The sequence below is a fragment of the Puma concolor genome, chromosome A2, assembly GCF_028749965.1.
Source record: "Puma concolor isolate L17-30 chromosome A2, mPumCon1.1.hap2, whole genome shotgun sequence".
NCBI lineage: Eukaryota > Metazoa > Chordata > Mammalia > Carnivora > Felidae > Puma > Puma concolor.
In genome coordinates this window covers 161870049-161894156 of record NC_141668.1, presented here as the reverse complement: position 1 = coordinate 161894156, position 24108 = coordinate 161870049, and the positions used below count along the sequence as shown (strand labels likewise).

At 57.9% G+C, this 24108-nt stretch overlaps 1 protein-coding gene and 1 long non-coding RNA gene across 4 annotated transcripts; one reads left to right on the top strand and one right to left on the bottom strand.

Annotated features, from left to right (window-relative positions):
• Positions 1 to 8500: 8500 nt before the first annotated feature.
• On the bottom strand, positions 8501 to 12889 carry LOC147583731 (uncharacterized). The gene is made up of 2 exons (XR_015248500.1): positions 12775 to 12889; positions 8501 to 8817 (listed from the first exon to the last, which is right to left on the bottom strand). It is a non-coding gene; the product is annotated as an uncharacterized LOC147583731 (long non-coding RNA).
• ADGRE5 (adhesion G protein-coupled receptor E5) lies at positions 9239 to 24039 on the top strand. Of its 3 annotated transcripts, XM_086698862.1 has the most exons (20): positions 9243 to 9402; positions 12541 to 12591; positions 12803 to 12922; positions 13465 to 13620; positions 16737 to 16868; positions 17446 to 17592; positions 18059 to 18205; positions 18294 to 18340; positions 18485 to 18562; positions 19568 to 19745; positions 19816 to 19923; positions 20147 to 20370; positions 20930 to 21109; positions 21826 to 22017; positions 22254 to 22480; positions 22582 to 22648; positions 22762 to 22853; positions 22942 to 23110; positions 23212 to 23298; positions 23383 to 24039. In XM_086698862.1, exons 1-20 carry the CDS (start codon positions 9363 to 9365, stop codon positions 23410 to 23412), a joined length of 2472 nt encoding a protein of 823 aa, XP_086554988.1. In that variant the 5' UTR covers positions 9243 to 9362; the 3' UTR covers positions 23413 to 24039. The 3 variants fall into 3 exon arrangements, with proteins under 3 accessions (XP_086554990.1, XP_086554989.1, XP_086554988.1); XM_086698863.1 differs by lacking the exon at positions 16737 to 16868 and having other exon boundaries at positions 9240 to 9402; XM_086698864.1 differs by lacking the exons at positions 16737 to 16868; positions 17446 to 17592 and having other exon boundaries at positions 9239 to 9402.
• The last annotated feature ends 69 nt before the right edge of the window (positions 24040 to 24108 follow it).

Sequence of the window (24108 nt, the reverse complement as noted above, 5' to 3'; positions counted from 1 at the left end):
TGAACTGCGCCACTGAACTTGGTCACTGGGCACAAGACCAGGGGCCAGGGAGATCCCCTGTGACACCCTTGCCCCCAGACACGGGGGGCCAACCTGAAATGTTCTCAGACAAGTCCCTCCTCGGGCCACTCAGAAGAAAATGATGCTGTCTGTCCAGAGGGGCCCTCTCTTCCTGGCTCCCAGTAGCAGCACAGAGGACACTTTTGGCCCAGGGGGCTTCCCACCTGCACACAGAACCCAGGCGAGCCACCCTTTCCTAACCTCCTACACCAGGGAGCTACCTGGCAGCTCAGAAACATCGTCCATTCCTCTCTCCTCTGTGGGCCGCAGATTGTTCCTTCGATCAACCTGCTTCTCCTTTCCTTCCTTTTAATTCTTAAATGAATTTCTTTTGAAAGTAACCTTTCTGCCCGAGCCACGTCCAGAAGTAGAAAGCGGCAGAAAGAAAGAGCTACATCGGTAGGGGTGGAGGCGGGTGATAGTAAATCCGGTTAAGGCTGCTGCCTGTGGAAGGTCCAGGGCTAAGACTAGGATGGGGACAGGGAGGCACCCAGGGGCAAAAGTTAGGGGGTCGCTGGCTCTCAGGGTTAGGCCTGCACTCCTAGGAACCTGAGAGCCATGGCCTCGCCCTCTAGTTCAGCGGTGGAGCAAAGGGACCGCTCTTTCTGTTGAAAGAGAGAAAGAAGGAGGGAGGGGAAAAAGAGAGAGAGAGAGAGCGAGAAAGGAAGAAGGGAGAAAATGGCAAAAAGGAAAACGTATAAATGAAAACGAAAGAGATTACCGGGATGTTTAAAGTTGTGAAAGATACAGCCGCAATAAACACGACTTTGACATTCATCCATGAAACCGTTGCTGAACAGGTGCTGTTGAAGGGGCGGGGGACACAGCCCTGGCTGTAGCAGGTGCACAGGAAGGAGGCGGGACAGTGAACAGTGGAAACAAGCGGAGGGTCCGGGTCCCCCAAGGGCTCAGCAGAGTCCATTGGAAACGAGGGGACAGGAGAGAAGCCATGTGGGGTTGACGGTGCTCTTCTAACTGATCAGCTGCCATGCCTTGCTGGGTATTAAGTATGTTGAATATCACCTCTGACTTCATTGCTCGCTGTGCACAATCTCACCCCATTACCTCTCCGGCCTTATCGCCCCTCCCCTCCCCTCCCCTCTCACTCATTTAGCTTCAGCCACACCGGCCTCCTTGCCGTTCCACCCCAGGCCCGCTCCTGCCTCAGGGTCTTTGCACAGTCTGTCCCCTCTGCCTGGAACCCTCTTCCTCAGATAGCTTCACCGCCCCTCCTTCCTCACTTCCTTCAGGTCCTTCCCCAAATGTCACCTTCTTGGTGAGGCCTTCCCCATCTGCCCTATTTAGTTTGGGCAACCCCCAGCACGACCCTCCGTTGTCAGCCTGCTTGATTTTCTCGTCCTTAACGACCTCCACAGCCTTCTCTGGGACAGTCTTCTTTGGGACAGGATGTCAGCCCCACAGGGCAGAGGTGTGGACTGACTTCTTCACACCCGCACCTCTGGTGCCTGTCAAGCAGTGTTTCCCGAGTGAATGTATGACTGTCAGGTCTGTAAGAGGAGGAGGGTCGTGCCTGCTTCCTCTCAAGGCAGTGGAAAGGTGAACCGAGGCGGTGGGGGAGGAGGGTGCTGGGAGTCACGAAGGAGAGGCTGCGACAGGAAAGATACCCGGGGTGGGGGGTGGGGGGGACACTGCCCCAGACCACTCAGGATTTTTTTTACGTTCAGGTAAGGCTGCCACGACATAAAATTAACCACTGAAGAGCGAATCCAATGGTGCTGAGCACATTCACGATCTTGTGCAACCACCACCTGGGTCCACCTCCTAACAACGATCAGAACTTCCTTTTCTGTGACTGAGTAACATTCCATCATGTGGCTGCGCCACGCTTTGGTGATTCCTTCCCCCGTCGATGGGCCCTTGGGTTGTTTCCCCCTCAATTTGTTGGAGTCCCTGGCTTCGGTTCTCTCGGGCACGTACCTAAGAGCGGAATTGCTGGGTGTCAGGGCAACTCTGCCTAGCGTCAGGAGGGGCCAAACAGTTCTCCAGTGTGGTGAAGGGAGACCCCAATCTGACAGGGGAAACTGAGGCATGGGGAGACGTTGATGTGGGCGCTCAGCCTGAACCCTCTTCCTCTCCCGCCCTGCGCCACCTTGGGGGGCCCCCGTTGCTGGCGCCCTGGAGACGGAACCCACCCTCCCTGGGCATGGTCAGCCCGCGGCCCCCCACCCCCCGAAGCCCTTGCGGAATGGGGAAGAAGCTGAGAGCCGGGAGGAAGAGGTGGGCAAGCCCCTGACTGCCGCCCAGTGCTCCCAGCTCTTGCTGCACAAGCCCCTGCAGGGCTTCCTGTTGGTGGCTTCCAGCTTCTACCCACACCACCCACTGCCAGCCCCACTGCTTCTCAGCACTGCTTTCCAGCCCCCTGCGCCGTCTCTAACTGCTTCTCATGAAAGCCTTTAAACATTTAAAACCATTTTAACGTTTATTTAGTTTTGAGAGACAGAGACAGAGCACAAGCAGGGGAGGGGCAGAGAGAGAGAGAGAGAGGGGGACGCAGGACTCGAAGCAGGCTCCAGGCTCCGAGCCAGCTGTCAGCACAGAGCCCGACGCGGGTCTCGAACTTACAAACCGCGAGATCATGACCTGAGCCGAAGTCGACGCTCAACCGATGGAGCCAGCCAGGCGCCCCAAAGCCTTTAAAGATTTTTAAATTTCCAAAGGAAAAACATTTACAAGGCCTCAGGTTCCCAGAATCGATGACAGATCATTGTCGTGGCCATCAGTCTACTCATGACCCACTTTAATTTACTTTATGCATTAATTTTTTTAATTCCATAAGGCACACCTAGGGCCCCCCCCCCCCCCGCCGCGAGCTGGGACATGACCCTGCTCCCTCCCTCCACCACCCTGAGTTCTGTTTCTTATTCTCTCCCCATTTGCTTTTTTATTTTTATTTATTTATTTATTTTTGGGCGCCTGGGTGGCGCAGTCGGTTAAGCGTCCGACTTCAGCCAGGTCACGATCTCGCGGTCCGTGAGTTCGAGCCCCGCGTCAGGCTCTGGGCTGATGGCTCAGAGCCTGGAGCCTGTTTCCGATTCTGTGTCTCCCTCTCTCTCTGCCCCTCCCCCGTTCATGCTCTGTCTCTCTCTGTCCCAAAAATAAATAAACGTTGAAAAAAAAAAATTAAATGTTTTATTTATTTTGAGAGCGAGAGAGCGAGCAGGGAGGGGCAGAGAGAGAGAATCCCAAGCAGGCTCTGCACTTAGTGTGGAGTCCGTTTGCTTTCTTTTAAAGTGTTCTTATGATGGGGCACCTGGGTGGCTCAGTCGGTTAAAGTGTTCTTATGTATGTTTATATGCCGAGCCCTTACCTTGTTTCATTTCCTGTGTGTGAGCTTTATGACGAAGGTGGCTTTCACGGGGGGCTTTGGGCACTGCTTTTTTCCTCAGGCTCCTACCACAATCACATCGTGCACTTTTCAGTATATCCCGATTTGATTTGTCAGTTATACCGCAGGAGAGCTGGAAAAAAATCCTGCTATGAGAGTCATACTCTCCATTGACTGAGCCAGCCAGGTGCCCCTCAATTTTTTTTTTTTTTAATTAAGAAAGGAGCATGTTGGGGCGCCTGGGTGGCTGAGTCCGTTAAACGACCAACTCTTGATTTCAGCTCGGGTTATGATCTCACGGTTTGGGAGTTTGAGCCCAGCATCAGGCTCCGCACTGAGAGGGAGAGTGAGGAGACCGCTTGGGATTCTCTGTCTCTCCCTTTCTCTCTGTCCTTCCCCTGCTCGCATGTATGTGCCCTCTCTCTCTCTCTCTCTCTCAAAATAAATAGGGGTGCCTGGGTGGCTCAGTCGGTTGGGTGTCCGACTTCGGCTCAGGTCATGATCTCACAGTCAGTGGGTTCGAGCCCCGCCTCGGGCTCTGTGCTGACAGCTCAGAGCCTGGAGCCTGCTTCGGATTCTCTGTCTCCCTCTCTCTCTGCCCCTCCCCACCTCACGCTCTGACTCTTTCTCAAAAATAAATAAACATTAAAAAAAAATTTCATAATAAATAAATAAATAAGCAAGCTTTAAAAAGAAAGAAGGAAAGGGGCGTGTTGCTAAGAGCCAGCCCCTCTCGTGGCCCGCCTTGCTTCTCTCACTGGCTGTATGAAACTCCAATCCCTTTAGACGGTTGCTGAACCCACTAAGCTTCCATCAAAGTCTTAATGGCCGGGGTGTGAAGGTGCTGCTTTAAAGAATCATTGACGTCTCGGGCTTTAAGCAGCTTGTCTCTCACGTCCCCCTCACTTCCCTAAACCTTGGCGACTGCTGGGAAGGCGTGAAGCTGGGGACGCTTTGGGGTTCAGCTGTGCCCCTGAGAAGCTCCCTGGGTTCCAGGGCCACCTCCTGCCTGGCTAGCTCGGCAGCTGCTTATAAACCGGCTATTTATAGCTCCACCCCCCCCCAGCCACGTCACGGCCCCCCACCCAGGCCACCAGTGAAGTCAGACCGATGGGGAAGGGGAAATGGGTTACGAGCTGAAGTCTGTTTGCGGCTTATGGGTGCCCGTGCCATTTCCTGGGGGCCTTTGTTTCCTAGAAGAGCCAAGAACACTGAAGTGACAGCTACACCCACTTGCCTTACCCCAGTGGGTCTTGGGGTGGAAGAGGTGGGAGAACGGGGCGCTGGGGACAGCGGGCACAAACGCGTGCCCTCCTCCTGGGCCTGGAACGCATGCGTGCCCGCCCCTTGCAGGCGTCCCAGCCTCTTGTCGCCCTGGGCTGTGGCCGTGGCCGTGGGCAACTCCATCGCGTCTCTCTCTGTGTACCCCCATCCAAGCGGACAAACTGCCCCCCCAAGACCGCCCACAGCCTCAGCCCCAGGAGACAGAGGCCCAGGGAGTCTCGGGGGCCCAGGCCAGGGAGGCACACGTGCAGTGGTGGCCTTCACTCCCACTCCGCCCCAGGGCTGAGGCCCCAAATAGCTTGGCGTCTATATTTAGAAGTTTGCTCAGCCCGTGCCAGGGAACTATAAATATGGCCCAACTTAGCGCTGCCTCCTAACTCCCCAGGCTGGGCTGGGCCGGGCCCTGCACCGGGAGCCCCTAGGCAGGTGGATGCTGGGGGTCCCGGCCCTGGCGAATCCAGGTGTCCAGCCTGCAGGAGGAGACAAAGGGCCCATTGTCGGGCCTGCCCTGGTTTGGGGGGTCAGGGTCGGCCGGTGGCCTCCCACTTTCTTCCCTGGCTTCCTGGCTCTGGGACAGCTGTCTGGCCTCACAATAGCTGTGCCGCCCTGCCGGAGCCAGCAGCCGGGCTCATCCGCGTGGGGGCTGGCCCGGCCCCTTCCTCTGCCATTGTCTCCCAGGCAGGGGGCTTCCTGTCAGCCCCCCTCCACCCAGAGACCCCATCTGACCCCCTACCTCAGCATGAGCTTGAGCTTGCGTGGGTGCTGGGCATAGGCAGGTAGCACAAGAAACCAGGAGGCAGGACACCGGGGACGCTTGTCTCCCTCCCCACCGCAGCGAAGAGAAGGGGGAGCATGCTAACAGCCACAGCCGTTGTTCATGGAGCGTCCACTCCGAGCTACGCCCCTGCGATTATGACCCTCTCTTTTGTGACCCTCACCTGCGCTTGGGCCAGGTTCGACCGTTTCACAGACGAGGAAACTGAGGCCCAGGGACATCACCTCCCCAAGACCACACGATCCAAAAGAGGAAGAGATCGGGTTTGTCCAGGACCTCTGATATGAGACGGGGGTGCCCTGTGGACTGTGCAAGTCAGTTCACCGCTCCGTGCCTCAGTTACCCTATCTGTCAAATGGAGATCACAGCACCTGCCTTCTAGGGCTATTGGGAAGAAAAGTGAGTTCAATCCCTGTAGCACGCTTAGGAGTGGGCCAGGTATACAGTAGGCGCTGGATGAGTGCCATCTTCCACCACCACGATTTGTTACTGTTGTAGCTATAATAATAAAAAATATATATAGACCACAAAACGGTACAATACAATATAAAGAGTATTATTATTATTATTGGTTGAATAATCCTGGCTCGGCCACCTCCTAGCTGAGGAATCTCGTGCCGGTGGCCCAACTGTCCAGGGGCCAGTTCCCCATCTGACAAATAGGGACCCACGTCCCTGCCTCCCTGTTGTGGAACAGAGGTCACAAGATTGTCCGGGGGTCTGCCAAATAGGTCAGCGGGGCTGGAGCCTCAGGGCAGAGGGAAGGGGGAGAAACAACTTGACGCCCCAGCAGGGGCCAGATCAGGAAGCCCGAAGGGGTTCTCCATCAGTGGGGGCAGCGACAGCGGCCTGTGTGGGGTGTTACTAAGTCTATGGGGTGCAGGCCCTGTGCCAGCACTGCAGAGACACAAACAGACCAAAGTCCTGACCCCTGAGCGGAGAGTCTAGTGGGGCCCAGAGAGTAAATAAGGTAAGTAGGTATATTCCATGATGGGAGTTGGTGAGACTCGAGAAAACAGGGAGGAGGTGGGGTGCTGGGGACGGTAGGGGTTACATTTGGACTTGAGGGCTGGGTCAGGAAATTGAGCAAAAACATGGAGGGGAGGAGGGAGGGAGCCTTGAGGTCATCTAGGGTAAGAATGCTCCAGGCTGCAGCAACAGTCTGTGCAAAGGCCCTGAGGTCAGACTGTGCCCGGTGTTTTCCATAAGGAAGGCTGCAGCAAGTGAGCAAGGTTAGAGCAGGAGGAGGTGAGGGTAGAGAGGTGACAGGGCAGATCGTGCAGGAGGACTTGGGGTTTTACCAGTGACGTGGGAGCTACGGAGGGTTCTTGAGCAGTAGCTTCGGGCCACTGTGAGGGGGAACTGAGTGTTCTGGCAGGAGCCAGAACACCAAGGCCAGAGATGATGGGCCTAGACGAGGGTGGGGGCCAATGAGAAGGAGAGGTAGGAAGATTCTGGGTCTATCTGAAGGCAGGGCCACAGGATTTGCTGACGGGCCAGATTGTGGTGGCGGTGGTGGTAAGGATGTCCTCCTTCATGACTTCCCCAAGCTTGCAGCCAATATCTTGAAGCCTTTTCTCCTGTGACCCTGTTCTGTGAGGCCAGTTGGCAGGCATTTTGATCCCATTCACCAGACAAAAAAAACTGAGTCCCAGGGAGGTCAGGCCTGCTCCAAGTTCCCAAGACACATACCAGGGAGGAAAAGCCCAAAGAATAGATGGTCCCCGAGGACGAGGATGGGTGTGGGGACAATACCTGCCGCCTCCCCCAGGCAGGAACCCCCAAACCCCAGCTTCTCCAGATACCCAGCTGTCTGGCCTGCAGGCCTGTGGGGAGGTGATGTCCAGCCCTGAGGTTGGTTTCCAGATTCTGGGAAAAAGCCCCAAATCCACTCCAGACCTGGTCTGGCCCCCTCCCCTCCCAGCCTCCAGCCAGGTCCTCTTCTGCCTCCAAGCCCCTTGGGTGCCTGCGGCAGAAGCCTTCCCAGGCCCGACCCAAGACAAAGGGACAGTGGGGGAGGGGAGGGAGAGCGCCGGAAGGGGTTAACTCCCGGGGCGGAGGTGCTCCAGCATCTCTGGGATAATGCTTCTCTGCCTTCAGCCATTGGTGACCTTTTTTTTTTCCATGACCAACTATCCTTCCCTTTCGACCTATCCTGCACTTCCTATTTTCTTTAATCTTCGACACTTTTGCAGCCCTGAAACCACTCATTCAAAAAGGTAACTTGAGGGGCGCCTGGGTGGCGCAGTCGGTTGAGCGTCCGACTTCAGCCAGGCCACGATCTCGCGGTCCGTGAGTTCGAGCCCTGCGTCGGGCTCTGGGCTGATGGCTCGGAGCCTGGAGCCTGTTTCCGATTCTGTGTCTCCCTCTCTCTCTGCCCCTCCCCCGTTCATGCTCTGTCTCTCTCTGTCCCAAAAATAAATAAACGTTGAAAAAAAAAAATTAAAAAAAAAAAAAAAAAGGTAACTTGAGGGGCGCCTGGGTGGTTGGGTCCGTTGAGCGTCTGACTTTGGTTCAGGTTCGTGAGTTAGAACCCCACATCAGGCTAGCTGCTGTCAGCAAAGAGCCTGCTTCGGATCCTCTGTCCCCTGACCTGCCCTTCTGCTGCCCCTCCCCTGCTCTCACTCTCTCTCAAAACGAAACATTAAAAAAAAAAAAAAAAAAAAAAAAGGAAAGAAAAAAGAAACATTAAAAAGGAAACTTTAGATTGACATCCTAGTTGCAAAACCCTTTGGTTGGCCTCCAGGTGGATACTGCCCCCTCCCCCCCCCCCCAACCCCAGGGCCCCAGGGGCGCCAGGTGTTAAAGACAAATTAGCACCCAGTAGAGACTTTCTTCTGGACCTCTGGAGCTCTGTCAGGGACTGGAGGGACTAGGCTGCCCGCATATGCGTCTCTGCTCAGCCCCTTTTTACCCGTGCCTCAGTCTCCCCCTCCGTAAATTAGGAATCATAGTCCCGCCTGCCTTGCAGGTGCTTTGCAAAGTGAAAGAACTCAAACAGATGCATAGATAATTCTAGGAGAATCAGGCCTGGCTGAGATGAAGAAGCACTTTATAAATAATAGCGTTTTTAAAAAATTATTAGACGCCTCAAGAGACAAGCCAGTCATGTGACTTATTAGGAAAGAAAACAACTCTTCTATCTTGTGATTCCCTGTTGCTGCCCAGAAGCCCCTGAAATACAAGTTTCCCACCAAGGTAAGCACTGGCCCAGAAAGGCCAGCTCTGGAAGCATGGAGGCCCGGAGGCTCTGCCGTTTCTCTTCTTGGTGCCGGCCTAGCACCCATGAGGGGCCCCTTCGGGCCTCTCCAGCTCCCGTGGGACTCTGGACTCTCTGGACCTGTTTCCTCACCTGGAAAACAGGGATGGGGGTTATGGTTGGCTTCGATGCGACACTGGGGACCCGGGCATGGCAAGGCAGTGAGCACAGGGCCATGCCCAACTCGGGAGCCCCAAGCTATTTCGAAAAGCCAGGGGGCCCTGGGCAAGACTCCCTCCCCACTCCTGCCCACACATCCCCACTTTCCCCTTGGATACGCCCAGTGCACACACACGGGGCCAGAGTTTGTCAGCCGCTCAAATGGTGGAAAAGCAGACAGAGGATTTGCGGGCAGGTTGTGTGTGTGTGTGTGTGTGTGTGTGTGTGAGAGAGAGAGAGAGAGAGAGAGAGAGAGGAGAGAGAGAGCCCGTGCTACGCCCCTGGATCTGTGTTTTTACTGCATTTTCCTGTTGGCTTCCAGCTGCCCCGCCAGTTCCGGGGAGGGCCCTGGGCCAGCGGCTGTCCTCCCCCCCCTTAATAAAGGCTGGGCCAGCCCCGGGACACCACGCAGCTGCCCAGCCTGGGGACACCAGCCTGCCCTGCCCGTCCTCTGCTTCCCCCGGCCCCGGGTTCAGACCATGGGAGGCACCGGCCACAGCGTCTTTTTCCTCCTTTACGGTGAGAATTTGGGGACCCCCCCGGGAGGGACGAGGGGGCTGCGGAAAGCACCCCTTGGAGCCTTGACACTCCCTTCACCGTGGAGAAAGGGAAGGTGTGGCTGGCAGCTTGGGGCGGGGGGGGCCCGCGGCACAGGAAGAAGCCACATGGCCAGGCGGGCACATGGAGAGAGGGGCTGGCAGTGCCCAGGCACCCCCCTGCCCTGGCAGAGACTCCCAAGGTGCTCTGGGACCCCCCACTCCCACTCAGAGGGATCTCTAAGCTCTGTCCCAGAGACACTTTGGAGGCTGCTCCTTAAGAGGGAAAACTGAGGCATGGGGAAAGGAAGGGGGCAAAAAGTAAGTGCCGGGGCCCTGTAGGCAACTGCTTTTAATATAGGGCATGGGCAGTGCTGGGGACCTGGGAGCCAGAACCCCTCTAATGCGGGGTGGGGGGCACTCCCAACATGTCCCCCACTATCTCAGTGACAGGGGGAGCCCCAGAGACCCCATTCTTGCTCCCCCAGTCCCAGCCAGGACTCCCCTGTGAGTTGAAGGAATTTTGCCCGCTAGGGGTTTGAACTTGATTTTACTGTAGCGTCCTCCCACCCCCACCCTGCCTCCCTTCCCGCCCCACCCAGGGTGGCTTTAACGGTTATCGGCAGCTCGTTGCCTGAGCAACCAGGCAACAAAGAGAGTGAAGAAATGACACTGGGGGTGCCCAGACCAGAGCTTCCCTGGGCCACAGGGACAGGGGGGTTCCCTGTGCTGGCCCAGGGTGCCAGGCGTGAGCTCAGGTCCTCCCCCAACACCCCTACCCCTGCTCTCCTCCGGAGCAAGGGACAGGAGTCTAAGTGGGACACAACTGATGGGGGGGGGTGGGTCACTGGGGCCACGCACAGAGCCCCTGAGCCTCACTTTCCACATCAGGAAAATGGGGTGAGTCTGGTCTTCACTTTACAGAGTTAAGGACTGAGTGAGTTTGTGCCCAAACTATTCCTGGCAGGGAGTGGAGTTCACAGTTAAGAATTAAGCAAACAGTACTTTAGTTTTTTATTTTAATTTGTTATTATTTTCTTCTGGGTTGGACACTGGCGGGTCAGACGTACGGGCTGGGGGGTTTCCTTAGCGGGAGGAGCAAGAGAGTGACTGCCCCGGCCCCACCCCAGGGTCCCGAAGCAAGAATTGCCTGCAATGCAAACCAGATGGGACAGAGAGGGGATGACCAGCAGCTCCTCTCCCAGCTCCTGTTTGGGTGACTTCCAAGGCCCCAGATGGAGCCGGCCTGGCCCAGCAGGCTTGGTGGTTGGGGAGGAGCCCCGCCCAGGCCCCAGTGGAGGTTTTGGGGTGCAAAGGACCCCTCCATGCCAGGGTCTGGGAACTTGAGCTCAATCCCACCTTCCTTGGCCCCTCTTTTTCCACCAGATTCTTCCTGAGCTTTTTCTGGGCTCCAAGCCTTGTTTGTCCATCTATAGAATGGATGGAACTGGAACCTGCCAGGGCATTTCTGAGCATGACAGTGGCTACTTGGGGCTTTGGGAGCTGGGAACAGATCAGCCACGGCCCATACTGCCAGGGAGGGTCATTTTGTGGTCTGTCTTGCAAAGAGGAACTGGGTCCTGGCCGAGGGGGGAATTAGCCAAGCCCTGTGGCCAGAGAGGAGGAAGAGAGGAAGGAATCCTCGTTAGAGGGAGGGGAAGGGCATTCTAGCCTCAGTTTACTCTGACTCGAGGGCCCTGAGGCGGGGGGGGGGGGGGGGGGTCCTCTGGCTCCACTTGGCCTAAGCGGTATCAAGTCTGGACACAGGAACTGAGGGGTCAGGGCACCTTCCCATCTGCACCCGCTGCAGCCCTTCCAACTGTGCTCACAACGACGGACCCCAGAATTCCCCTAGGAGCCCCATCCAGGGGCAACACAATGTGACTCATCCCTTCCCCTCGGCCCAGGAAGTGACTCATGCCCTCCTTTCCTCCCTCCCTCCCCGTCTCCATCCCCCCACCCACCACCCCACTTTGGGTCTCCCTGGATAATCGGGGTCTCCCCAGCTTCGCCAGCATTCCTAGCCTGGCAGGGAGTGGAGGTCTCCCCCAGCCCTTCCCAGGCCCCCACCTGCTGCTGAAGCACCCTCCGCCCTCCCTCCCTTCCCGTTTCCATTCACCCCCCTTTCTAGTTGTATCTGTCTCCCTATCTTGCTCTCAATCTCTCCATTTCTGTCTCTCTGTCCAATCTCTGCCATCTCAGTCTCTCTCTTTCCGTAAGTTCCTGATTTCTGTCCATCTCTTTCTAGCACAGCCTTAACTTCTGCCTGATTCTCTCCCTCCACCTGTCCTGTTCCCTTTCTCCCTGTCTCTCCCCCCGCCCCCTCTCCTTCTCTTCCATCACGATCTCCTTGTCTCTCTCACTGGTGAACAAGGAGCTCCCTGTCTCTAGAGCCCCTGTTGACTTGAGGAGGACCCCCAAACACATGCCGTGGGAATAGGGTCCCCCTGAACAGCAGGAACGGCGGGAGACAAGCACCACCCCCCACACTGAGCCCACAGCGTCTTCCTGTGTGCAGGGAGCCTGGGGTGAAATGTCACCACTGGGTCCCAAGCCGGTCGTTGGGCTGACAGATGTGGGTGTGGTGTGCGTGCACCTGTGTCCCTGAGCCAGGGTGTGGGGGCTGGAGCATCAGAGATTCGAACACCTGGTCCAACCCCTTCACTGGTATAGGAAGGAATAACGATGGTAAAACTTGGACACACCAGGCAGTATCCACGAGCCTGATTCTCACACGCCTCCAAGAAATGTTGCCAATTAACATCCCCATTCTGCAGATGGGGAAACTGAGGCACCGAAAAGTGAGGCAACCGGAACAATGTCTGGGATTTGAACCAAGGCCACCTGTCGCCAACTGAACTGTTGCCGCAGCTGGGTCCCTTCCCCACCCTGTCCGAAACCCATCCCCAGACGACAGATCGCAGACACTCCGGCCGTGGTTGTTGGAGTCCAGGGAGGGCTGCCCGCTCTCTCATTAGGCGATGGACAGAGCCCAAGCCTGGGAGCGCTCAGCAGCCCCCTGCCCTCAGATGTGTCACCCTCAGGCCCCCATCATTCCTTCCTTGCTCTGGGGTCCCCTCCGCAACCCCCCAACAACACACACCCTCTGTCTCTGTTCCAGTGCTGTGTGTCTTGCGGACCCTGTTCGAAGCTGAATCCCAGAAAACCAGTGGTGAGTCTGCGGCAAAGTCAGCCACAGCCACAGCCTGGGGAGGGGGCCCTGGACCCCCACAGCCGAGGCAGGAGAGGTCTGATGCAGGGGGAAGGCCAGGGCCGCCCCTCCCAGCAACCCCAACTTTGGAGATGATCCTGCCCCGCCCCCCGCCAACTCCCCAGCACCTGGCTCAGACCTCACCTTCCAACTGTGGTCACCATCCCCACAGACTGTGCTCGCTGGTGCCCCCTGAACTCCAGATGTGTCAACGCCACGGCCTGTCGCTGCTCTCCGGGGTTCACTTCTTTATCTGGGGACATCTTCACCAACCGCTTGGAGAATTGTGATGGTACAGGGGCCTGGGGTGGGGGGTGGGGGGGTGGGGCATGGAGATGGTGAGGCATAGCCCAGTGCCCATGGGAGATGTGAGTGGCGGTTGGGGTCTCTGCCTTTGGCCTTAGGACTCTTATCAAGGGCACAGAAAAGAGAAGGGAAAAGATATAAAGGTGGGAAATAAGAAGTGAACAAACTGGAGAGAGAGGAGCTGGGTCTCCAGGACCCCTGGAGTCTATGCTCCAGTTTGCCCTTCCAGGACTGGGAGGAAGATGCTGAGATGCCGCCCACCCCGCATCTCAGCACTCCCTGCTGTGCTCAAATCTGGGCTGCCAGCCAGAAGGCAGAGAAGAGCAGAGCTGAATGTGTAGGCTTCAGGAACGGCTTGCTCCAGCTGCAGCCCAGCCTCTGCAGTAGAGCTCAAGGGTCTAATCATTTCTTAAAAAACACTGATGAAGCGTGGGGCCCCATGCTGGGGAGTCAGGCCGGGGGTAGGGATCTCTTCCCCACAGGAACTCATGCGTTTGGGAGGTGACCCTTTGTCCTGTTGTGTTCCAGACATCAATGAGTGTGGGCCACCCTTGGCAGTGTCCTGTGGAAAATTTGCAGACTGCCAGAACACAGAAGGGAGCTACCACTGCGAATGCAGCCCCGGATACCAGCTTGCTTCTGGGGCAAAAACGTTCAGGAATGAGAGTGAGAACACATGTCAAGGTAAGAACCACCTCACACCTTCCATCTCCCTATCTACGAGGTTTGGGGTGACCAGAGCCATTGCTAAAGCATCCCGGGGGCGGGATGAGTTGGGACAGGTATGTCTGTTCCAGGGCCACCAGCACAGAGAGGCGGGGTAGCAGGAGGGACAAGGGCCTGAATCCTGGCTTTGCCACTTCATAGCTGTGTGTGTGACCCTGGCCAGGATACTTACTCAGAAATCACCGTTAATGCGCAAGATGTGATATTATCGTGATTTTGTGTTAAGAAAAAAAAAAAAAAAAAGAATCTCTAGTTTTTACACATAAAAACAAAAGCAGATTTGCCTTTTGTTAACTGGGGGACCTTGGACAAGTGATCCCGCCTCTCTGTGCCTCAGTTTACCCATCTGTAAAAAAAAAGGGGGGGGTGACAATGGCGCTTGCCTCATGGAATTGCCAGGAAGGGAGGCAGCAAAGCACAGAACAGTGGTGGCTGCTGGGTTTTATGATCTGATGCACCCTCTCCGGAAGGGCGTCCCCAGGGCCTGTGCCCAGGGTGGGCACAGAGACCCCACTGTAATCCCATCTCTTGCCGTGGTCTTGCACAGTGAGGACACCATTCAGGCCCAGAAGCCAGCCTCCGCGCATCACCAGGCTTTGCCCCCCTTCCAGGGAGAACAGCAGGCAGCGGAAGGGGCTTCGGGCATCCTCAGGGGGCTGGGGGTGGGGGGCAGCAGTGGCCACAGGGGGTTAGTGTAGAATACAGAGACAGGAGGGGAGGAGCGCAGAAGTGAGGTGAGGACGGGGCAGAGCTGAGGGTCCAGAGGACTCTAAGGAGGGTCCAAGGCCCCCCCCCCCCCCGCCCCCGCCAGCCACTGTGGAGAGAAGAGCCCACAGCCTTGGTCCCAGCCCCTTCCTGCCCTGCAAGCAGACAGAGGGCTGCAGAGCCTCCCTGGTGGGAGGGAAGGGGGCACCTGCACTTCCGTGGAGCCCAGCAATGCTGGTCCCGAGGGGCCCCTGTGGGTCACTCTTGCGGCCCAGACATGTGGCCTCGCCAGAGGACAGAGCGTGAAATGGAAATGGAAATGGAAAAAGCCCCTCATTTCCAGGTGAATACAGCATGTTTGGGGAATGGAGAGCGGGCCGGGTTTCAACTCCCACTTGCCTCCCGGGCCAGATGCCTGTGTGCACCGAGCAACCTGCACAACTGCACGTGGTGATCATGAATGCCACCCAGTGTGCCTGGACAGGCAATGCCACCCACCCACTGTTGTGGTGCTTGTGGTTATCGAGGGGCTGCATTGCTGTGTTACAACAGGCCAGGGCTGAGAGACGGGGACTCTGTCAGGCGGCTGGGTAGACACATAACGAGAGACGGGAGAGGGACCGCCACGGACCTCAAGCTGGGTGACAGGGAAGGGATAGTCTCTGCTGGTTTGGCCCAGGACCTGCCAGCTGAAGACCCAGCTCTGTGAAGGGCTCAGCCTCTGTCGCAGCCGAGGACGCATCACCCATGTCGTGGCAGTGCGTCTGGCCACAGGCAGGGGAGACCCAGGCTGCTCTGCGGGCCCCTTGCCCCGCCCTCCCCAGGCATCAAAGGATGTCCTTGTCACCTACCTGGCGACCCGCACCTCTCTGAACCCCCCCGGCTCAGGCCCCTCCACAGAGGGTCACCTCTGGATGTTTGGAACGTACCCCCTGCCTCCCTGGCACCTTATTTGCATAAAACAAGAGGCAGGTGGCATTCGAGATACTTCACAGGAGGTGCGTTCCAGGGCAAGATTCGTCCTCTTGGCCACCATCAGGAACTGCCCGGCCAAGACCTGCCCCCACCAGAGCCCTCACGGGCTTGGCCATATCAGCAGCCCTCTCAGACCCTTGGCCATGATGGACCCAGGGACCCCATCCGAAAAGGCGGGAGGATGGAGATTTGAGGGCAGGCCCGCAGCCCCTGGCCAGCCCTGCCCTAGCCAGCATCCTGCCTGGAGAAGGCCCCTCCTGATGCCCCCACCGCCCCCACCCCTTCTCAACCACTGGGCCTTCCTCTATTTCCCCGCATAAGGCTCCGTCCCCACCCTCCCCAGGCACTTTGGTTCAGGGGCCTGAGGGCAGCCCGGCTGACCAGGACCCGGAGGATGTTGTGTCTGGGGTGGGCCAGGTGACAGCAGCCCTCCCCCACCCCCCACCATTTGCACACTTGGGAGAGTCAGGTGAACCGAGAGGCTCCCCCTCTGGACCAGATGACAAGGGAGACTGTCATCCAGGACCATTGCCCCAGGCCCAGCCCTCTCCTGAGGGACAGAAGATAGAGGCTGAGCCCCATTCGGCTGGGCCCAGTGTCTGCCCCCCTGGGGGGAGCCCAAGGGCCGAGAAGACACAATCATCTGCCATGCCTCGCCCATCAGCACCTGCTCCCTGCTCCAGTCCTCGCCTGCTGCTGGCCTCCCTCAGACGTGGATCCTCACCGCTTCCTGCCAGTCTAGGGAATGCCCTCATGGGAAAAAGGCATCTTCACTGTTCCAAGGCCGCCCGACTGGACATCAGCAACACCGTCCACCCCAGCCTGGCGCCCACCGTCCATCCTTACTCTCCCTGCCCCTGCCCCAAAGCCTCGTCTTTTAAAGGCCTGGCTTGGGTGTGGGACCTGTTCATCTCCGTGGAGCTGGAGTCTCAGAGTTAGCGTGGATGGGAGCGTGCCGTCTGGCCCCTGAGGGTGACCGGGATTCCAAGGGGAATTCAGCCAGCAAGCGGCCACCCTGGCGGAGTCAGGGTAAAGGCCGTGGCTGGGAGCCCTGACAGGTCCTGGTCTGGTGTGCAGCATTTCCCTGGCACTCGGCTCCCAGGAAGGCCCACCCTGGACTTGTCCAAGTCCTCAGGCTGGGACACGGGTGGTCATGCGTCCCTGTCCCAGCTGGGAACCACCCAGAGAGGCAGACGGGAGGACTCAGGCTGCTTCCTGCCACATCTGGACAACCGAACATCTGGGCCACCATGCTTCGCCCCTAGGACGCCTCCATGTGAATTAGAAAAGGCACCCCCGCTCGCTGAGGAGGAGACGGCGGGGGCCTTCCAGATGCTTCTATCCCAGGAAACAGCTGCAGGCAGCCCTCCAACGCCCTCTCCTTCCCCCTGCAGACGTGGACAAATGTCAGCGGAAACCCAGACTCTGTAAAGGCCGCAGCATCTGCATCAACACCCAGGGCAACTACACCTGCAGGTGCCCACCCGGCTTGGAGCTCAACCTGAGCGACCCAAACGTGTGCTCAGGTAGAGACCCCGGAAGACGCTGTGAGGCTGCGCTGGAGCTGGGGCGGGGCCAAGGCGGACCCCGCAGCCCACGGAGCAGGGAGAAGAGCCTTGGGTTCCTGAAACACTAGGGCTTTGCTCTGCCCAAGGATCTGCCTCCCCAGAAGGCCCACCACAGAGCGGGGAGGTAGCAGGGCCTTCCGGGCCTGGGGTTCCCTTGTGGAGCCCCCCGCCTCTGTGAGCATCCCCTGGTCTCGCCCCTTCCTCACCTGCCTCTTGGGAGCAGGGGGAGGGTGTCGCTTCCAGTTCCTGAAAAGGGAGCCTGGGCCAGAGCTGGGGAGGGAGTAGCTGAGAGTCCTTGGAAAGAAAGTGCGGTCCCCATGACTCAGTTTCCCCCCTGGTTTCACAGCCTGTAAACCGGGGACCATGGTCCCTGCCACGCCCATCTTGCAGGGAGGCCATCATAAGGTGCACTGAGATTGAGGTTGAAGGTCACCAGGGGGCAGCACGTGCAATAACAGCAGGGTCCCTGATGCCGGGCAGTGAGAGGTGGGTGCAGCCAGTGGAGGGGACCCTGACCCTCTGGCTTTGTCCTCAGATGTGAATGAATGTACCTCGGGGCAAAACCCGTGCCACAACACCACCCACTGCCTCAACAACATTGGGAGCTATGAGTGCCGCTGCCGCCCTGGCTGGAAGCCCATTCCTGGGTCCCCCAATGGCCCAAACAACACCGTCTGTGAAGGTCCAGAGCTCAGATGCCACATCCTGGAGACCCACACTCAGAACAGCTGATTGCATGCATATTCAGTGGCACCCACACCACCCAAGCAGAATGAATGCTGGCGGTGCCCTGCTGTGCCAAGCGTTAATTCTCTTGAGGCTCGATGGGAAAAGATCTGGGGGGGGGGGGGGGGGGCGGGGATCCTGGGGAAGGAGCCGGGGTACTGAGGAGCAGGCTCCTTGGAGACCCCAGGCGGCAGCTAATTACCAACTGGGACAAAGGTGTTTCAATAGTTCACAACCTGCACATCTGTACAGGGCTCACGTGCTATGTGTCAGGCCTCCCCACACTTCCCATAACTCCTGCATCACCAGGATGTGGGGTCGGCAGGGGACGTCACCTCCAGCCAAGGTGGGAGGTACTAATATGGGGAAAGGGGGCGGGACACAGAAGGAGAAGGGCCCGAGTCCCATCTTTGTGTCCCCAGATGTGGACGAGTGCAGCTTCCGGCCGCCTGTGTGCCACAACTCCACAGTCTGCGTCAACACCGTGGGCTCATACAGGTGCCGCTGCCGCCGTGGCTGGGAGCTCAAACCCGGATTCCAGAATAAGCAAATGAACACCACCTGTCAAGGTACCTGGTCTGACCTGACCCCAGCCGCCATCCCAACACACACACAGACACTCTCACACCTAATAAATGGCTGTTTTATCGCCTGCAGAGATGTCCTTCCCTGCCTGGACCGAACCCCCTGGAATCAAGAGCCAGGTGGGTGGCCCCAGCAGGGACCAGGAGGCAGTAATCCCTCTGTGCCGCCCGCCTAATTCCCCCAATTTCCCCAAGCTCCCCCCACCCCCACCCCAACACACATACGCGAGGCTCTCTGACCCGCCCCTTCTCCTCTCTTCCCAGAGACTCTCCAACTTCTTTAAAAAAGTCCAAGTTCTGCGCAGAGACTTCAAGCCGGCCTTGGCTCAGGACACCATCCAGGTAAGAGCAAGTGCTGGGGGCGGGGGACCCGTGGACAGCATGGGGTGGCAGAGGGATGCTTCCGTGTGAGTGGAGACAGCCCAAGCAGGGGTTACACGAGCACAAACACAAACATACATACACCCCTTAAAACGCACACACGCACACTGGAGAGGCACAGAATGCCAACAGAATGCAGCAGTCAAGAATTTCGCCTCCCTATTTAGGCCACAAGGGCTCAAATCCCCCCCATCCCACCCACCCTGCCCCACCGATTGCCACTTTCTGCTGTGTGACGTCAGACGAGTGAGTCCCCCTCTCTGGGCCTCATTCTCCTCGTCTGAAAATAGTGCCTGCTTTACACAGTTGGGTTTGAAGGTTTCTGTGAACTAAAAGAAGTAAAGCTCAAAGAAAGAACGGTGCCTGGCACACGGTGAGCATGATGTGTTAAGGTTTAGCCTATGTGCTAAGCTGGGGAGAAATATGTGAGCCCATGTCATTTTAAATTTTCCAGTAGTGGGGCGCCTGACTGGCTCAGTCGGAAGGGCGTGCCACTCTTGGTCTTGGGGTTGTGAGTTCAAGCCCCATGCTGGGTGTAGAGATGGCTATAAAATTTTTTTAAATTATATATGCTAACTAAATTGGATGTAAATTTAAAAAAATAAAATTAAATATATATATATATAAAAATTTTTAATTAAAAAAGCAAACAAAAATAAAAATTTCCAGTAGCTACATTAAAATAAACAAAAGTAAACAAGTGAAATTGATGTGGAGATCGCATTTAACCCAGCAGATTCAAAATTATTCCCATTTCAACGTGGACCCAGATTTCGAGTGCTGGATAGCCATGTGTGGCTTGTGGCAATTCTGCTGGTCAGTGCAGGTGTAGAGCCTGGGAGGAAGCCCGTGCCTGTCCCCCAGGCAACCCCAGGTGGTTCTGCAGTGTGCCCCTAGGTAGAGGCGGGTTGAAGTCAGGCAGCCCTTGCGGGGCAGTGACCCACCAGCTGTCACCCATCCCCCCAGAACCTCATTACGTCAGTGGATGAGCTGCTGGAAGTCCCCAGTGACCTGGACGCCTTGGCCCTGCCTGAAAGGCACAAGATGGCCACCCACCTCCTCTCTGAGCTTGAAAGAGTCCTGAGGACCTTGGCCAAGGCCATGCCTGGAGCCTCCTTCACCTACCGTTCCCCTTTGAACACAGGTGAGACCTCGCCCTGCCCGGGGCCTCATCCGGCACCCAGAGCCCCCGATCACTGCCCCTCTCTTCTCAGAGCTGTCCCTGATGATCCAGGAGCAAGGGGACGGATACACCACCATAGGCCAGAGCCATGCACGGATGCTGCTGGACTGGGCTGTGGCAACCGCAGCCAGGGACTCAGGTAACGGCGGGGATCCGGAGGGGACTCCCGTGGGAAAGGGGAGGAGGAGCTGGGATGTGGCAAGGGTTGAGGTTCTAAATATGCAACACCTGGAAACTGACCTATTGCCAGGGATCCCAGGCATCATGGCATCCTGGAGGGCCTGAATAGACATCCTGGGAGGGAGGATGAGGCGTGGGAGGAGGAAGGGCAGAAGGTAGTAGCCGGCCTGTCTACCCCCCAGACCCCACCGTGATGGGCATCCTCTCCAGCTGGAAAATGAAGGAATTGCTGGCCAACGCCTCCTTGGAGTTGGACCCCGAGACGAAAGCTAAGCTAAAAGATCTCCACCAAGGTCCTGTCCGTGGCGCCCAGTACAAGCTCCTCTCAGCCGTCAACTTGGTCTTTCTGAGCAACACAAACACCGAGCACCTTGACTCCCCGGTCACCTTTGCCTTCTCCCACCCTGTGAGTCCTCTGGTGGGGAGGAATCAGTCCTACTGCTCACTCCTTAGCCAGGGTCACAGGGGTTCCTCTGCAGCCTTCATTTCCCTACTCTGCTTCTTCCTCAAACGGACCTCAGGGCCTTTGCATTTGCTGTGCCCTCTGTGTGAGACACACTGTCTCCCATGTGACTCAGTCCTTTACCTGGTTCCAGTCTTTGTTCAAATGTCACCTCTTCTTTTAGGTCTTCCTTGACCTCATTTAAAATTACAGTCTGTAATCATGCCCCACCTTCCCCTATGCTGTTTCTCTTTTTAAAAGCTCTTACTATCTTCTAACACACCATCTAGTTTCCTTATCGGGTTCATTATTTACATCGGTCTCCCCCACTGGCATGCCGAGCCCAAAAGGGCAGGGACTTGTGTCAGCCCTGTTCATTGTGTGCGAGACCAGGGGACACAGCAAAGGAGGCGCTCAGTAAATACCTGTCAAATGAAAAACAGCCCTCCTCGGGCTCAACCAAGCCCAGGACCCAAGAGTGGGCTCCAGGCTAACCTCTCCAACCATTCCCGCCTGCCTGCAGATGGAGACGCCCGGACCGCGCCAGGGGCTGGTGTGTGCATTCTGGAAGAGTGACGACAGGGGCGGAGGGCACTGGAACACCACGGGCTGCTGGACCCGGGGCACCAGTAATGACAGCACCACGTGCCAGTGCAGCCACCTGAGCAGCTTTGCCGTCCTCATGGCCCACTATGACATAGAGGTGAGCAGCCCTCAAAAGCCCACAGGTGGCAAGCCTGGCTTAGGTGAGACAGACAGCTGGTTCTGTATGGTCACACAGCCCCAGTGGTCCCACCCCATGCCCCCCAGCCCCTTCCCTGGGACCCAGCAACTGCTCTGGCTAGCGCCCCTCTGACTGTCCATCTGGAACCGGTGGTTAAATAATCGTTAAAAGCTCCAAAGGGAGTACAACGCTCTATACGTGGCTTCAGAGATACACAGAGAAGCTGGGCCACGCATTTAATTGAAATGGGCCACGCAGAGTATGGAAGGCTCTGGTCCAAGCCAAAAGCCCAGGAAGGACAAAAAGGCGGGTTTCAACGAGTTGATAGAGGTGGCCACGTGTAGGAGGCGTAGAACTTGAGATGAGCGAGGAGGGTCAGAGAGGTGGGACCATCAGTGTTAGAAACAAGAATGTGGCCTTGAGGCTTAGCGCGGGGAGGCCCATCAGGAGGAACTGGGATCCCTGGTGCATCCGTGGTTGTGTGCGTGCATTGCGCGGGGTGGTGGGTGTTTAGGAAGAGACACAAAGCAAGCCTGTTCAAGCGTTGAAGGCAGGGGATGTGGGGGGAGGCGAGTGCATGATCTCCAGAGACCTGGAGGGCAGGCCCCTGATGGGTCCGGGTGGTGGGGCCCGCAAGGAGGGCAGGAAGGGCTCAGGGCGCTGACCGAGCCCCACGCACCCCATCCTGCATCTAGGACCCGAGGCTGGCCCTGATCACCAAGGTGGGGCTAGCGCTGTCGCTAGTCTGCCTGCTGCTATGCATTCTCACCTTCCTGCTGGTGCGGCCCATCCAGGGCTCGCGCACCACCGTGCACCTGCATCTCTGCATCTGCCTCTTCGTGGGCTCCGCCATCTTCCTGGCGGGCATCGAGAACGAAGGCGGCCAGGTGAGGTCCGGGGCGGTGGGAACGTCTCACCTCCACCAGAACCCCAGGCCGGCGGGGCCCGGGAGGGGGAGAGCCCCGTCCAGTCCCGGGGCTGGGTGGCCACCGCCCGCTCCGCCCGCGCGAGGTCCTCGGCACAACAGAGCTGTGGCCGTTCGTCCCCGCCCGCCCCGAGGGCCCTGGCGGGGCGCGGCTCCGCCCCGTACTGACGTCGCCCCGCCCCCGCCCCCGCCCCGCAGGTGGGGCTGCGCTGCCGCCTGGTGGCCGGACTGTTGCACTACTGCTTCCTGGCCGCTTTCTGCTGGATGAGCCTCGAGGGACTGGAGCTCTACTTCCTGGTGGTGCGCGTGTTCCGCGGCCAGGGCCTGAACAAGTGCTGGCTCTACCTGATCGGCTATGGGGTGCCCCTGCTCATCGTGGCCATCTCGGCGGCCGTCAGACACGAGCGCTACGGCCGCTCCCTCTAGTGAGTGCAGCGGAGCGGTCCGATGGGAGGGCAGGGGACCACGGTCCTGGCCAGTGTCCTTCCCCTCTGGGGAGCTGACATGACCCTCCCTTTCCACCCAGTTGCTGGTTGGACCCAAAAGATGGCTTCCTCTGGAGCTTCCTGGGACCTGTGATCTTCATCGTTCTGGTAGCTGCCCCCACCCCACACCTGAGGAGAGCAGCCACACTGGGCCTGCTCTCCCCGCCCCCCCAGTCCCAGGGATTCCCCCTAATGCCAGTTCTACTTTCCCCCCAACCCAGTTCAATGCTGTCATCTTCGTGACTACTGTCTGGAAACTCACGCAGAAGTTTTCTGAGATCAACCCAGACATGAAGAAACTTAAGAAGGCCAGGTGAGAGTGGAGGGCAGGGAAGGGGCTGGCAGGGAGCAGAGGGTGCTCGAGGGGGGCCTCCCCCACTGCAACGCTGTCCTCTCTGCAGGGTGCTGACCATCACAGCTGTCGCTCAGCTCTTTCTGCTGGGCAGCACCTGGGTCTTCGGCCTGTTCCTCTTTAACCCACACAGCTGGGTGCTGTCCTACACCTTCACCGTCCTCAACTGCCTGCAAGGCTTCTTCCTCTTCATCCTCCACTGCCTGCTCAACAAGAAGGTGGGCTGTGGCCGGGCTGTGTGTGGGGGGGGGGGGTGCACCAGGCCCCCCACCGGCCTGGGGCCTGCCCCTTCCCTAACCTGGCGCCCTGGGCCCCACAGGTGAGGGAGGAGTATCGGAAGTGGGCCGGCTGGGTCACCGGGAACAGGTACTCGGAGTTCACCACCTCCTCATCCAACCAGACTCAGGTAAGGGCTGAGCCTGGGGTAGGGGTGCTGGGCCAGAGGGCACCCAGCCCAGGTTCTGTGCTCACAGTGTACCTTTCTTACCAGGCCCACAGACCTTCGGAGTCTGGCATGTGACAGCGCGGCTCCCACCAGACCAGGAGGTCCTGTGGCCTCAGCAGCTTTTGCACGTGTTGAAAGACGGTCCCCTCCTCTCTCGCCCCTCTGCTCCCTCCGTCAGCCTGCCTCGGCCCACATGTGCACCACAGAAAGCAGGGGGCAGCAGCTGTAGTCTGGCACCAAAGCCCAGGAAGCCCAGAACACCCAGCCCAGTGGAGAGTTGGACCCACCGGGCCTGCTTCTGCTGGCTGCCTCCCTGCCCCACCCCAGCCAGGACCCAGGGTGAGGGCAGGAGTCTGGCCCAGGGCCGCAGTGCCTTTCCCGGCTACCCCAGGCCTGTCAGACTGAGGACGCTGTGCCCAGCCAGGCCCTTTCCCCCTCGTCTGTTTTTGCTACAGAACAAGAGGCCAGGGTGCTGGGGCTCTAGCTCCCCGTTAAGCTACGACTGAGGCCAAGGGTGGGGGAAAAGCAGGGCCCCTCCCAGCCCCACTGCCTGAGGCTCACGGTACAGAAGCCCATCTGCTCCTGGAGGCAGAAGGCTCTCACTTGTTTGGAAAGTTGTTAACGTTGTATGTTGTTGTTTTTAATCTGTATAAACTTTTCAACATCGACACATAAAATTAAACGTCCTACTGATACAGAAAATTGCTGTGGAGCTCCCTGGCCAGGCCTGCTCCATCCAAAAAAGCTGAGAGCCGAGCAACACACAGGGTG

What these genes read in the sequence shown, in the direction of transcription:
- ADGRE5 (XM_086698862.1), top strand. Translation starts at nt 9,363, where the DNA reads ATGGGAGGCACCGGCCACAGCGTCTTTTTCCTCCTTTACG. An exon ending in AAACAACACCGTCTGTGAAG is followed by an intron (nt 17,593 to 18,058) that starts GTCCAGAGCTCA and finishes TTGTGTCCCCAG; the next exon opens with ATGTGGACGAGTGCAGCTTC. An exon ending in CCTTTGCCTTCTCCCACCCT is followed by an intron (nt 20,371 to 20,929) that starts GTGAGTCCTCTG and finishes GCCTGCCTGCAG; the next exon opens with ATGGAGACGCCCGGACCGCG.